This window comes from Danio aesculapii, chromosome 8 (assembly GCF_903798145.1).
Source record: "Danio aesculapii chromosome 8, fDanAes4.1, whole genome shotgun sequence".
NCBI lineage: Eukaryota > Metazoa > Chordata > Actinopteri > Cypriniformes > Danionidae > Danio > Danio aesculapii.
Window position 1 is genome coordinate 474,630 of NC_079442.1, and position 15,877 is coordinate 490,506.

General features: G+C 44.1%; 1 protein-coding gene across 2 annotated transcripts; it reads left to right on the top strand.

The window, feature by feature from the left end:
* Window positions 1–687: 687 nt before the first annotated feature.
* On the top strand, window positions 688–14,975 carry cdk11b (cyclin dependent kinase 11B). Of its 2 annotated transcripts, none has more exons than XM_056464548.1 (19): window positions 688–765; window positions 1,311–1,438; window positions 1,686–1,801; window positions 4,379–4,506; window positions 6,030–6,198; window positions 6,577–6,716; window positions 7,769–7,906; window positions 8,046–8,138; window positions 8,228–8,353; window positions 9,215–9,304; window positions 9,415–9,614; window positions 9,792–10,004; window positions 10,306–10,411; window positions 10,481–10,602; window positions 12,035–12,142; window positions 12,222–12,338; window positions 13,096–13,244; window positions 13,405–13,594; window positions 14,572–14,975. In XM_056464548.1, exons 2-19 carry the CDS (start codon window positions 1,328–1,330, stop codon window positions 14,662–14,664), a joined length of 2,409 nt encoding a protein of 802 aa, XP_056320523.1. In that variant the 5' UTR covers window positions 688–765; window positions 1,311–1,327; the 3' UTR covers window positions 14,665–14,975. The 2 variants fall into 2 exon arrangements, with proteins under 2 accessions (XP_056320523.1, XP_056320524.1); XM_056464549.1 differs by having other exon boundaries at window positions 6,030–6,177.
* The last annotated feature ends 902 nt before the right edge of the window (window positions 14,976–15,877 follow it).

A 15,877-nucleotide genomic window follows, 5' to 3' on the forward strand; every position in this document is an offset into this window, starting at 1 on the left:
CTCAGCGCTGCACTGGATGGATGAATGCGGTTTTAGACGCAGCCCTAATATCCAATTATGATTTGATTCATCAACATTTATCATTAATGATTACTCAATATAAATTACAGTGATATTATTGATCCAATGATCTATAATAGAGAACGTTTTATATAAATCAGTGGGCGGATCAGTTACTTAAGGGTACGTTTTGTTTTAAGAATGGTTTAATTAATACATTAACATAATCATAATACATAAAAATATGCTAAGTATATATATATATATATATATATATACACACACACAGTTGAAGTCAAAATTATTATTATCCCCCATTTGATTTTTTTTTTACTTTTTAAATATTTCCCAAATAATGTTGAACAGATTCAGGAATTTCTCACAGTATTTCCTCTAATATTTTTTCTTCTGGAGAAAGTCTTATTTGTTTTATTTCGGCTAGAATAAAAGCAGTAAGGCGAAATTCAAATAAACACCCAATCATCTAAATCTACAGAACGGAGCACAAATAATGAAGATAATCGATAAATAAAATGATAATATAAATAAATACACTATAGAAAAAACAAAATGGATATTATTAGTTGTTGTTTTGTCGCTTCGATTCTTCTTCCGCTTGCTGCAGTTCTGGGATTGGCCGCGGGGTGGCAGTGTAACACGCGAACGCCTCAGCCATTCCGACCGGAAGACATCATCAGTCGGAAGAAGGGCATGTGAAGAGAATAGTTTTTCCGGTGTTGTGAAAACGCGCCGACTGATTCACAGGTGAGTGGAAGCCTGAAACTCTCGAGAGGTGTTAAACAGAGCCGAGCTGACTTTACTGAGGGCTTTGAGTTAATGATGCAGGCTTCTGAGGTGAATAACGAACATTCGCGCCCGTCAGGGGGGTATTATGGGGGATCAATGCGCGCCAACCGCGAACACACACACACACACATACACACACACATACACGTGCGCGCGCACACTAGATATAGCTCTGTTAGATTTATAAGAGTTCCGTTCGCGCGTTTCCACAAAGTTATAGAGTAATATATAATAGTGTGTGTGTGTCGTGGACTGTGTGTATCGCGCTTTGCGTGGTTATTGTGTGTGTGACAATCTTGATTGTCAATCTGGAATGTGTGTGTCCCGATCTGGAGTGTGTGTCAATCTGGAGTGTGTGTGTGTCAATGGAGTGTGTGTCAATCTGGAGTGTGTGTGAGTGTCGTTCTGGAGTGTTTTTCTGCAGTGTTAATCTGGAGTGTGTGTCATCCTGAAGTGTGTTTGCGGTGTTAATCTGGACCGTGTGTGTGTGTGTGTGTGTGTAGGGGGTGAGTTGGAGCTGATGGGGGACGAAAAGGAAACCTGGAAAGTGAAAACATTAGACGAGATCCTCCAAGAGAAGAAACGCAGACGAGAGCTGGAAGAGAAGAGCGACCCCAAGAGAATCAAGAACGTAAGAGAGAAACCGCTCACACACACACACACACACACACACACACACACACACACACACACACACACACACACACACACACACACACACACACACTACAATAGTAATTTTATAATAATACTATTGAACTGAACACATATTTGAGCTTATATTTGTACACAATAATTTGCATGTTTATATAATGCTGTTTTTTTTCCTGTGTGCGCGCGCATATGTGTGTGCGCATGTGTGTGTGTGTTTGTGACAGGCAGATGATCGGGAACTCAAACGGGACACTCCGGAGGAAGGAGAACTTCGAGACCACAGGATGGAAATAACGATTAGAAACTCACCCTACGCACGAGAGGACTCCACTGAAGACAGGTCACTGACACAACACACACACACACACACACACACACACACACACACACACACACACGCTTAACATGCATTCGCTAGTTTCCTCTCCATTTCAGGATTCATACGGTCATGGAGTTTACATTCGCGTTAGTCATTTAGCAGACAGTTTTGTCCAAAGTGACTTAAGCTGCGCTCACACTAGAGGGGCAGGGTTAAACAACATGATTAGACGTTAATAAAAGTGGGCTTCTATTGGTCTAACGCAGTCGGTTCATTCCGCTGTGGCGACCGCAGATTAATAAAGGGACTAAGCCGAAAAGAAAATGAATAGTGAACCCAATCATGATGCAGTTCCACAGGTAAGAATTCACCAAGCTTGAACTGTCGAATGCAGTGAACTGCCAAACTTGTCGCACATGCTTGCGTTTCTGGTCTGCCGCATTCGCATGCCTATGAATGAAAGTCTATGGAGCGAAAAGTGCAGTGTGATCGTGGCCTACTTTACCTACTATTAATAATTTAGCAAACTATTAACGTGATCTAAAATTAGTCTGACATATCTGTATACTTGAATGAAGGTTCGTTATTTTTACTTCTTTTCTTGGCCTAACGTGCGGTCACATTATTAGTGCTGTGTAAACATCATCTGTTTTACAGAGATATACAAGTAAATGGAAACTAAAGTGATTGTTGCGTGTTTTATGATATGCAGTAATACATTTAAACGTTTTTACCATGTATACGTAGACATTACATCAAACATTAGGTCCTGGAAAAGTCATTGATTTCTGTAGTAAAGATGTGTATGAACCCTGCCGTATGCAGCAGACACTTTCCTACACACTCCCAATTCAATTCACTGCAAGAAATGGTTTTCTTAATCAGAGTTTTTGTCTCGTTTGTCGTCCGAATATTTAGAAACTCTTAAATCAAGAAGCATTTACTAGACAAGGAAAATATATTGTATTGTTTTCAGAAATAATGAGTTTAAATGAAGGAGATTCTTCTTTAAAATAAGCTCGTTTTCTGCAGCGGAGTAAGAAAAATAATCTTATTTCATTTTGAAAACAAGACTATTCTGCTTCCCCATTGTCAGATTATTCTGCTTGTTTTGAGGAAAAACTCACTTAATTTTACCTCATTATTTCTGAAAACAAGACAGTCTAGAACAAGCTTCTTGATTTAGCAATTTGTAGATGTTCAGACTAGAAACGAGACAAAGAAATTCCAAGTATGAAAATCATTTTTTGCAGTGTAATATTTATTTAAAAAATATACTACTAAGTAGCTTAGACTTGTCATGGCATCTTTATTTTGCTTTTGTTCTCCTTTGTAAGTCACTTTGCCTAAAAGTCTTTACCACTCTCTCCCCTCCGTATGCACCAGACACTTTTTTACAAACACTGCTACAGTGACTTGCTCTGAATCAATGATAATAAATAAATCAAATAAATCCAGTCATAAGGGTCAATTAAATGAGATGTGTACATCACCTGAAGCCTTATTAAATATGTTATTTATTTATGCATAGTTTGTTAGGAAAGCACAATGTTTAGCTGATATATAACGTTTGAATATCTGGGGAAAATAGAGAGAGAAAATTGACTTTAAAGTTGTCCAAATAAGCTGTTAGCAGTACATATTACTAATCAAAATTAGCATTTTGATTTATTTACGGTAGGAAATGTACTAAATACCTTCATGGGACACAGAGCTTCCCACAGGTCTGAAATATACTTAGTGGTGGTGGTCGGATTGAAACAGAACTTTTACCCACAGCACATAAATAGTTAACTATATTCAACAAACAACATAATTAGATTTTTAACACTATTTCTATTATTATTATGATCTCTTTTATACTTTTTCAATAGATTAAAGTCTACTTTACCCCTCCCTCAACATTTGATTGGCTGTGGTTTGATAGCTGGACTGAGCTGTTGGGGAACTAGTTGTTGTCAGATGATGTAGTGTGTCAGCCCCTTCTTGTGGATCATTTACGTAGTGTGAACGCCACAACGATTAAAAGAGACAAAATCAAGTCCTATAGTGTGAACAGCACAGCGATCTGCCGATGTTGAAAAGCCTGTAGTGTGAACTAGACTTTAGAAAACGAAAGCAAAACCAAATCCCAGACATTTTAGTAAATTGAGAAACCCCGGCCGGACGCAAAACGATGCAGGTTTGCAGAGCACTTGAGTGTATATTAAATTGGTAAATGAGAGAAGATTTTCCATTGCTTAATCGCTTGCGGATGTTTGTTTATATTGGGCAGATACAAAAAAGTGTAAAAGGGTGATAATAATAGTAAATCAAAATGTGTCACTGAATATACTTGGGCAGCTGTTAATATACCTGGGCGGCCCGCTCAAGTAGTCTATGTGTGGGAAGCACTGGAATATGATGTTTACTTAATATGATAATTATTTTTAGCACGAATACTCTAGCCATGCTACACATCATGACTGGCTTTGTTCTCCAGGGTCACAAATGTAAAATGTAATGTAAAATAATCTGCCAACGGGGTCCGTATAAAAGCATCGGCTGAATGAATAAATGCAATGTGAATGTGTGCTGATGGAGCTTGTGTTTCTGCAGAGGAGAAGAGGACGAATCTCTGGCCATCAAACCTCCACAGCAGATGACAAGAAAAGACAAGAACTACCACCGAAAAGAGGAGAAGAGGAAGGACAAGAGGCGGCGCAGGAGTCACTCTGCAGAGGGAGGTCAGTCTGCACCTTCACAGTAGACTTATTTATTTGTAGTGTGCTCGTGTAACTCACAGCCGTATATATTTTGTGATGTGAACTATAAAGGCAGCTTCTGATTTCCATCTTGTCTTCAAGGGTAAACAAAAGCTTATTATGCAAGGGAGAGAGACAGTCCATTAAACATACGGGGGTGTGGGCTGTATTTTGTGTCTCTTGTTATTAGAGGTGTCAACATCAGTATCGTTCAGTAATAATCATAACCGGTTATTATGTACTGACGTCGTTTATCTCATATACACGGTTGCAGTAGAATACTATGCTGAGGGAGGCGACGGAGAGGAATTAAAACACTCCAGCTACTTAAAAACACAGAAACTCTGCACAATTCACTGCACGTGTGTGTGTGTGTGTGTGTGTGTGTGTGTGTTCGCTGGACGGTCTTTCACTGACACTGAAGTACAGCAGAAGCCGTGTTTCACTGCGATTGAGAAAATGAAAGTAAACTCCATTTCTCTCTCTCACTGTGGCCCTTTGACCTGTCGGCGTGAGGTAACGTTTCCTCTCCTCTTGGCTGTTACAGCGATACTTTTTCCTCTATATGTTATCTCCTCTTCATCAAAGACTAGAATACACGACTTTGACCGCGTCTATCATGGATCGGCTGTGATCGCCGCTGCTGTTTATCAGTGCCACTCATCGGTGAAGAGCGTTAGAGCCAATCGCAGCCCTTTGTGTTGTAAGTGTGACCAATCACAGGGGTGTAAGAACTCGCTCGACAGGGCTCAGAAAGCGAGCGGGATATTTACACTTGTTTATTTGCTGTAAATGCTCATGTAGCACACACTGGAAAATATCAGCTCGGATGTGACTTTGTAGACACAGGTTAACACGAGTCCAAAGGCACAGGTTAACATGAGTCTACAACTATAAAAATCGAGCAGGTCGCACACTAGATGCGCCGCTCGACGACATTTTAGAATCCAAAACATAGGTTTCTATCAGGGTACACACACGGGCGCGGCTGTCAGCGGCGACCAGCCACGACTTGCGTTCATATTTCTGCCGCGCCACAGAGCGCCATCTGATTAGTTTCATTTTAAATAGCATGCGAATGTGCGCATCTGGTGTGCGATACTTTTAACTGTTATGTGCGCGCCGTGTCGCGGAGCCTCCGGTGTGTGCTGCCCTTCATGGTTTGATCACCTGGATAAGACATCGTTTTGTCATTTAGAGCTATTCTACGAAAATATCAGGGTCAGAGTATGTAGAAACATGTAAACACGAGTACATGGAAACAAGTTAACACGAGTCCACAACCAAAGCATGACAAATGTTGACTGATAAAGATCTCAAAACAGAGACGCCAACCCAGCCTGAACTCCAACCAGCAACCTTTTTACTGTGCTAACCACTGAGCCACCGTGTCACCCCTGGCTTTGTTTATACTCCAGTAATTTAATGCATTAACTATGTGAGCGCTCACTATAAATGCCTCCGCTAGAGACTTGACGACGGTCTTGCTTTTGTTGTGTTTACAGCAGAGAAACACCTCCGCACGAAAGACAAAGAGAAGGAGCGCGAGAACGAGAGGAGGAAACGACAGTGGCAGGAGGACAACAAAGCTCGCCAGGATTATGAGCGCCAGAAGCGCAGGGATCAGGCCAGAGCTCATTCCCGCAGAGAGAGGTCAGACACACTCACACAAAGGTTTGTTTTTGTGAGTTGTGGGGACATTCCACAGGTTTCCATTGTTTTAATGCTGTACACGCTGTATGTGCTATTGCTTTACAGGAGACTGTCTCATTCATTACTGTACACTACTGATGGTATATGTGTAGTGCTCTGAAATCTGCATTTTGATTGAATGCTTGACATGGTATCAACTGAAACATGAAGAGAGGGCGGAGCATAGAGTAGCTCCTCCCTTTTGAAAAAAAACGGCCAATAGCGTGTTTAACTTATCACAGCTCTGCCAGTGAGAGTGGTTGAGCTCAAGCACATTAAATGAACAGCCAATGAGAAGAAAGGGGCGGGGCATGTCAGATACCAGTATATACATGTGTGCGTGTGTGTGTGTGCGCGCAGGGATCGTCTGGAGCAGCTGGAGCGTAAGCGGGAGCGAGATCGTAAGCTGAGGGAGCAGGAGCAGAGAGAGCAGCGGGAGCTGAAGGAGAGAGAGAGGAGAGCAGAGGAGCGACGCAAGGACAGAGACACACGCCGTGATGGTACACACACACATCACTATACACATACACCACTATATATATACACACACAACTATATACAGACACACACACACATCACTATACACTTACACACATCATTATACACGCACACACTCATATCACAATATACACACATCATAATATACAGACACGTGCATCACAAAATACACACACACGCATCACAATGTATACACACATTACTATACAAACACACCATTATATATACACACACATCACAATATATACACACGTCACTATACACACACATCACAGTACAGAGGAGCGATGCTAGCACCTAGACACGTGCCGTAATGGTACAAACATCACTACACATACACACACACACACGCATAACTATATAGACACACATCACTTTATACACACACAGACACATGCATCACTATACACTCACACACTTTACTATACACACGAACACATCACTATATACATACACACACTCTCCTATCACTATACGCACACATTATACACACACCATTATATACACACAGGCATCACAATATACAGACATCACTATACACACACACTTTACTATACACACATAACTATACACACAAACACGCACACACTCATCACAATATACACACATCATAACATACACACAGACACATGCATCACTATACACACACTTACATCACTATACACTCACGCACTTTACTATACACACAAACACATCACTAATATAAACACACACACACACACACACCTATCACAATATACACACATCACGATACAGACACACGCATCACAATGTATATACACATTACTATACAAACACACACCATTATATACACACACGCATCACAATATACACACGTCACTATACACACACACACCCATCAAAATGTCCAGAATATACTGGTTTGGAGGCAGTGAGTGTTGATTTTGGTGTGAACTGTCCCTTTAACATGAGTTTAAAATATCAGTGAAGAAGGGAATTGGTTCCCGCTGACCACCCGTGCTGTAAATTCTTTGTTGTCATGTGTAAATGCCAATTTAAACAGCTGTTTGTGTGTGTGTGTGTGTTCACACAGTGCCCGTGTCCCATCACCGAGTGGCTCCTGCTGAGGAATACACAGAAAAAGCACGTTTACGACAGCGCAGCCGCAGCCGAAGCCCCGTCAGACCGCAGAGAGAGACTAAAGCAGAGAGCAGCGAACCACGCAGAGCTGGTGAACACACACACACACACACACACACACACACACACACACACACACACACAGTGACTGAAAATTCTGCAGCGGTGCACACTGACTTTAAATGCTTAACATGATGATGATGTGTGTGTGTGTGTGCGTGCGTTTTCAGTGCGCGAGGGGAAGGTGGATAAAGATCCTCTGTCTGATCTGCAGGACATCAGTGACAGTGAGAGGAAGACCAGCTCACCGGAGTCTTCGCTGGGTACATCTCACACTCACTCACTCACTCACGCTCGTAGTGTGTGCTCGATAAGCCTGGCTGACCGTGTGTGTGTGTGTGTGTTTGGTCAGGTTCAGGCTCTGGATCTGAGGCTGAGGAAGATGAGGAGAATGAGGAGGAAGAGTCCAGCAGTCAGACTGAAGGAGATGAAGAGGGCGAGTCGGGGTCCGAGTCTGAGGGCTCCGAACACAGCGGAGGTCAGCACACATACATGCATACATTTGATCAAACATAATCACACGCGCACACACATATACACACATAAACTCCCATACATGCATGCACACACACACAAATGCACAGGTATACACACACACACACATACATATATACACTCCCATGCATGCATACACACGCATGCACACGAATATATGCTCGCACACAAATGCACACTGAGATTTGCACAAACATATACACACACACGCACACACATAAACTACCATACATGCATGAACACACACAGACATATCCACACACAAATGCACACATATATACATGTATACACTCCCATACATGCATACACACAGATGTACACACAAATGCACATGCACACACACACAAATGCACACAGACATTTGCACAAACGTATGCACAAGCACACACAAATGCACACATATATGTTCTCATACATGCATGCACAGACACACACACACACATCCACACACAAATGCACACATAAACACTTCAATACATGCATGCACGCACACACATGCACATACACATATGCAGACATGTATACACAAATGCACATCGACATTTGCACGTGCACACACACAAATGCACACACACACATATATACATTCCCACATATGCACACCCACACACACATATATGCATGTACACACACACAGAAGCATGCGCGCGCACAACATATGTTTGGTACACATCAGTATGAGCTGTTCTGAGCTGCAGTGAACACACAACACAGGCCGTATCCAATATACCAGCGTCTATATGAACAGTTCCTCTCATAAATATATCAACAGTTCATTTCTGACTGGTGTGCATGGCTGAATATATTCAAGATTTATTAAAATCTCAGATGTGCTGGTCCTCAGGTGCACTGAGTGATGAAGAGCCGTCCGAGGAGGAGGAGGAGGAGGAGGACGAGGAAGAGGAGCGCGAGAACGGAAACCACATTCCTCCTGGTGTGTGTTTGCATGCAATCTAAGAGTGTGTTTGGTCAGTGCTGCTCTGTGTGTGTGTGTGATCTGAGAGTGTGTGTGTTTGTGGATGTGTAACCGTGTGCTCCTGTCAGTTCCAGAGTCCCGCTTCGACCACGACTCTGAGGTGAGCGCTGAGGAGGAAGAGGAAGAGGAAGTGGAGGAAGCAGCAGACGTGACTCCGCAATCTCTCGCACCATCCAACACACCTGAGGAACGCTACATCCCCGAGTCTCCGTCGTTGACTCCTATAGAGCTGAAGAAGGAGCTGCCCAAATACCTGCCCGCACTACAGGTAAACACACACACACACACACACACACGTACACAACCTTCTCACAGGCAGACACACACTCAAAGACAATCACAAATACACTCATGCACGCTCTCACAGTCCTACACACACACACACACTCTCTCAGATATCCGTTATCCAGGTGATCTCATGCAATATGTGTGTGTGTGTGCGCAGGGCTGCCGCAATGTGGAGGAGTTCCAGTGCCTGAACCGCATAGAGGAGGGCACGTACGGCGTGGTCTACAGAGCCAAAGACAAGAAGACAGACGAGATCGTGGCTCTGAAGAGGCTGAAGATGGAGAAGGAGAAGGAGGGATTCCCCATCACATCCCTGCGAGAGATCAACACCATCCTGAAGGCCCAGCACCCCAACATCGTCACCGTCAGGGTCAGCAAACTAACACGTATTTCACTGCGAGTGTGTGTGTCTCAAAACAGAAGACAACAGGAGCGTTTAGAGCAAATAAACAAACGTAAATATTACTCCTGCTTGCTTTTTGAGCTGTAGTGTGCTCAAAACCTGCCGGAACTACTTTCGCTGTGCGTTTATCTGTAAATAACTGCACAACTTATAATATTCATCAGCCAATCAGAGTCGAGCATTCAGCAGACCTGTGGTATACATAACTTTAATGAACTGCATTAGTCGTGATTGTCACTGAACATCTCCTGTCCTCTGTGTGCTGCAGGAGATCGTGGTGGGCAGTAACATGGACAAAATCTACATCGTGATGAATTATGTAGAGCATGACCTGAAGAGTCTGATGGAGACCATGAAGCAGCCGTTCCTGCCTGGTAGGAGCCCACACACTGTAAAGCTTGCAGAATAATCCAGAATATGTGCTGACAATGGTGTGTGTTCAGGTGAAGTGAAGACGCTGATGATCCAGCTGCTGCGGGGTGTTCGTCATCTGCATGATAACTGGATCCTGCACCGCGACCTGAAGACCTCCAACCTGCTGCTGAGCCACAAGGGCATCCTAAAGGTCAGGAGAACAAATGATCAGCTGTACAGTACTTTAAAGCAGCACTCCGCTTATTTGGGAAAAGACACGCAAGAGTTGAGTTGAAGAGTTGAACTCTTCTTGACCAGCCGACCAATCACAACTGACCAATGAAAACCGACGAGGCCAATTTATCAATCACAAATGACCAATCACTACAAACTGGGTCAACTGACAAATCATAACAGACTTGTCTAACTTATTAATCACTACAAATGGGGTCAATTGACCAATCGCAACTGACCAATGACAACAGACGATTCCAATTTGTCAATCACATCTGATCAATCACAACAGACCGGGTCAGCTGACCAATCACAACAGAATTGGCCAACAGACCAATCACAACTAACCAAGCACAGCAGACAGGGCCAACTGTCCAATCACAACTGACCAAGCACACAGATTGGGCCAACTGACCAATCACAACTGACCAAGCACAGCAGACAGGGCCAACTGTCCAATCACAACTGACCAAGCACACAGATTGGGCCAACTGACCAATCACAACTGACCAAGCACAGCAGACAGGGCCAACTGTCCAATCACAACTGACCAAGCACACAGATTGGGCCAACTGACCAATCACAACTGACCAAGCACAGCAGACAGGGCCAACTGTCCAATCACAACTGACCAAGCACACAGATTGGGCCAACTGACCAATCACAACTGACCAAGCACAGCAGACAGGGCCAACTGTCCAATCACAACTGACCAAGCACTACAGACTGGGCCAACTAACCAATCACTACAGACTGGGCCAACTGACCAATCGCAACAGACAGGCCCAACTGATGAATCACCACTGACCAATCATGACAGACTGGGCCAACTGACCAATCACAACTGATTTATCACTACAGACTGGGCCAACTGACCCAACACAACAGACTGGGCTAACTGACCAGTCACTAAAGACAGGGCCATCTGACCAATCACAATTGACCAATCACAACAGACAGGGCCACCTGACCAATCACAACTGACCAATCATGACAGACTGGGCCCATTGACCAATCACTACAGACTGGGCCAACTGACCCAATACAACAGACTGGGCCAACTGACCTATCACAACTGACCTATCACTACAGACTGGACCAACTGACCAATCACAGTAGACCAATCACAACAGACGAGACCATTTGACCAATCACAACAGATGGGGCTATCTGACCATTTTTAATTGACCAGTCATAAATGACCAATCACAGTTGACCAATCACAACAGTCTGGGCCAACTGACCAATCACAACTGACTAGGTCTTCTGACCAATCAAAACAGACGGGCCAATTGACCAATCGCAACAGACTGGGCCAACTGACCAATCAAGACAGATTGGCCTATGAGAGTAGTGTGTTGTCGATTATTCTTGTCATTGTGTAATTTACAGTATGCTGTGTGTTGTAGATTGGAGACTTTGGTCTGGCCAGAGAGTACGGCTCTCCACTGAAGCCCTATACACCGGTGGTGGTGACGCTCTGGTATCGCTCCCCAGATCTGCTGCTGGGGGCAAAGGTCAGTGCACAGCATCAGTGAATGTGTGTTTAATATCCCAGAGGTGCTACTGAATCTATATGATCTGTGTCGTCCTCAGGAATACTCCACTGCCGTCGACATGTGGTCAGTCGGCTGTATATTTGGAGAACTGCTCACACAGAAACCCTTATTCCCTGGAAAATCTGAGATCGATCAAATCAACAAAATCTTCAAGGTATTCTCAATATTTTCAGTCGTTCAGCGCCTCAGTTCGCCTGCTTATACTACACCTTAATATTGTTTTATTGTGAAGAAAAACTAAGCCTCATTAATGGAGATTTCTGTTGCTTAGTTACGAGTCCTGTCAATCATCTCCACACATCATCCACATAACTTTTATATTTAAATTCTGACTATATTGTAGATTTAAGCAGCAGGTTAATCTGCCAATCACGAGTCCTTCATTCAGAGAAATCTCCTCAGGTGTTAGCAGAATTATGCGTTCATTTAACAGACCAATCACATATACCCAGGCTAGCTGACCAATGACAACAGGCCAATCACAACAGACCAATCACAAAATCCCAGCCTTGCTAACCAATCAAAACAGACCAGTCTAGCTGACCAATAGCAACAGACCAATCACAACAGACCAGTCTAGCTGACCAATAGCAACAGACCAATCACAAAAGCCCAGGCTACATGACCAATCACAACAGACCAATCACAAAAGCCCAGGCTAGATGACCAACCACAACAGACCAGTCTAGCTGACCAATAGCAACAGACCAATCACAACAGACCAGTCTAGCTGACCAATCACAGACTGTTTACAAGCGTTCCAGATGTGCACATTGATTGATTTATGTATTTGCTGTGGGTCATGCAGTGGATTCCAACAGATCCCAGATGTAAAACGAGCTGAAATACTAAAGGACATCTAGTGACCCACTTCTGTGCGTGCGTGCGTGCGTGTGTGTGTGTGTGTGCAGGACCTGGGCTCTCCGAGTGAGAAGATCTGGCCGGGTTACAGTGAGCTTCCTGCGGTGAAGAAGATGAGCTTCACTGAGTATCCCTACAATAACCTGCGCAAGCGCTTCGGTGCGCTGCTGTCCGACCAGGGCTTCGACCTCATGAACAAGTGAGAGTTTCTGCTGCTGCTGCTGCTGCTGCACACACTTCATTTCATAACCTACACACCGTTACTCACATCAACACGGAAAAATGTCTCGTTCCAGCATGACAGTGTTTTCTCGTCTCCTGTGTGTGTGTGTGTGTGTGTGTGTGTGTGTGTGTGTCAGGTTCCTGACGTACTGTCCTGCCAAGCGCATCAGCGCAGACGAGGCTCTGAAACACGAGTACTTCCGCGAGTCTCCGCTGCCCATCGACCCCTCCATGTTCCCCACCTGGCCGGCCAAGAGCGAACAGCAGCGCGTCAAGAGGGGGACGAGCCCCCGAGCACCAGAGGGAGGACAGGACTTCAGCCAGCTGGTACACACACACACACACACACACACACACGTGCGCTCATACACATGTACATACACGCTCATACACATACACACTCATACATGCAGACACACATGCTCATACACGCGTTCATACACATACATATGTGCACATATACACACACACACACTTGTACAGATGCTCACTCTCACATGCTCATACACACACACTTATACGCATGCTCACTCACAAACACACACACACACTTATGCTTATACACAGACGCACACTTATGCAGATTCTTACACACACACACACACACACATGCGTGCGGTCATACACATAATCAGTCATACATGCACACACTTTCACATACACACACACACACTTTCACATGCTCGTATATACATACTCACATGCTCTTACACACACATACATACATACACACATGCTCATACACACACTTATACACAATCTCACATACACACACACACATACACAGGCGCTCATGCTCACTCTCTCACACACGCTCATACACATGCTCGGTCATACATAGACATGCTCATAAACACACACATGCTAATACACCTGCTCTTAAAGACACACACGCTCATACACACACATACTGTATATAGACACATGCTTGTGTACACACACACACACACACACACGCACACACACACACACACGCACACACACTTATACACATGCCCACTCTCTCTCTCTATCTCTCTCTCGCGTGTACACGTGTTCATACACACACTCATGCTCAAATACACGCACACACTCATTCACACACACGCTCACACACATGATCACACACACACTCTCCCTGGAACACACTCAGAATCACTCTCATAATCATATGCGCACACACACACGCATACTCAATCACACATGGACAGTAATGCAGTAATGTTCAGTAGTTTTGCATGATAGTCTAGTAATCTAGATTGTGTGTGTGTGTGTGTGTGTGTGTGTGTGTGTGTGTGTGTGTGTGTGTGTTGTGTTGTTCTCAGGGTGACGATGATCTTAAAGACACAGGGTTCCACCTGACCACAGCCAATCAGGGCGCCTCGAAGGCCGGTCCAGGGTTCAGCCTCAAGTTCTGAGCTTTGCTGGATTATTCTGACGCTCGCTGAGACTCATTCATGAGGACGAGCGGCAGAATCACACACTCACACACACACACAGACTCTGCAGAAGCGCGTGTGTGTGTGTGTGTTTACAGGAGCTCTGCGATTCTCTCGCTGTTCTGCTTTGCTCGCTGCTGCTGTCCCAGAGCATGCAGCAGATCACAGCGTTTCAGCATGGACGCTCTTATGTTGTTTTCTCTCCCTCTGCAGTTTTATTTAGGAGTAGGATGATATTAACCCTTTCTGCGGAGACGTGTGCATCTCAATAAAAACATGTTTTCTGAAAACTACATTCTGATTGGCTGGAAGGTCAGCGGTGTGTTGAAGAAATGCACGTGACCGTTTAATTAGCGCTGCTTTTACAGCAGGCAGATGCTATTCCTGACTCTTGCCCTCCAGCGTTTATTCTTCTTTGGTTTTTCTTGAGCTTCTGACATGCAAATTTTGCAAAGACACCGTTTCCCCTCAGACAGGTTCATTCTGTGCAGTTCTTTTAATCAAATGAAGGCAGATGTTGAGTTTTAAAGGTGCAGCATGTGAGTTTGACACCCAGTGGTTGAACTAGGTATTGCACTCCTCATTCAAAACACAAGAGCAGGTTGCCAGATTGACAACACCAATAAAGGCTGATTTAACTTGTGTTCTAACTAAAAGCAACAGCACATTATAGACGGAATATTCTCCATATTACAAGGAGGTTTTGTCCTAACCAACACCTGAAGTTGATATATTAGAACCATTTTTCACAGCTGAACAACAGAGCACATGTCACTCCGCTACTCACCCGTCTGCACTGGCTGCCAGTTGCTGCTCGCATCAAATTCAAAGCTCTGATGTTTGCTCTGGCTTGGCTCCTTCTTATCTGCTCTCACTCCTGCAGATGTATGTGCCCTCCAGAAACTTGCGTTCTGTGAATGAACGTCGCCTCATGGTTCCATCCCAAAGAGGGAAGAAATCACTTTCCCTGAACTCTCACATTCAATCTGCCCAGTTGGTGGAATGAACTCCCTAACTACATCAGAACAGCCGAGTCACTTGCTGTCTTCAAGAAACGACTAAAAACGCAACTGTTTAGTAGAGACCAATGAGACCTGCTCAGCTAATGTTTACGCTCGTAATATTTATATTATTAGCTGATTAATAACCTCATGTGGAACTCTGAATCCGCGTCTCATTTCAGAGTCTGCTA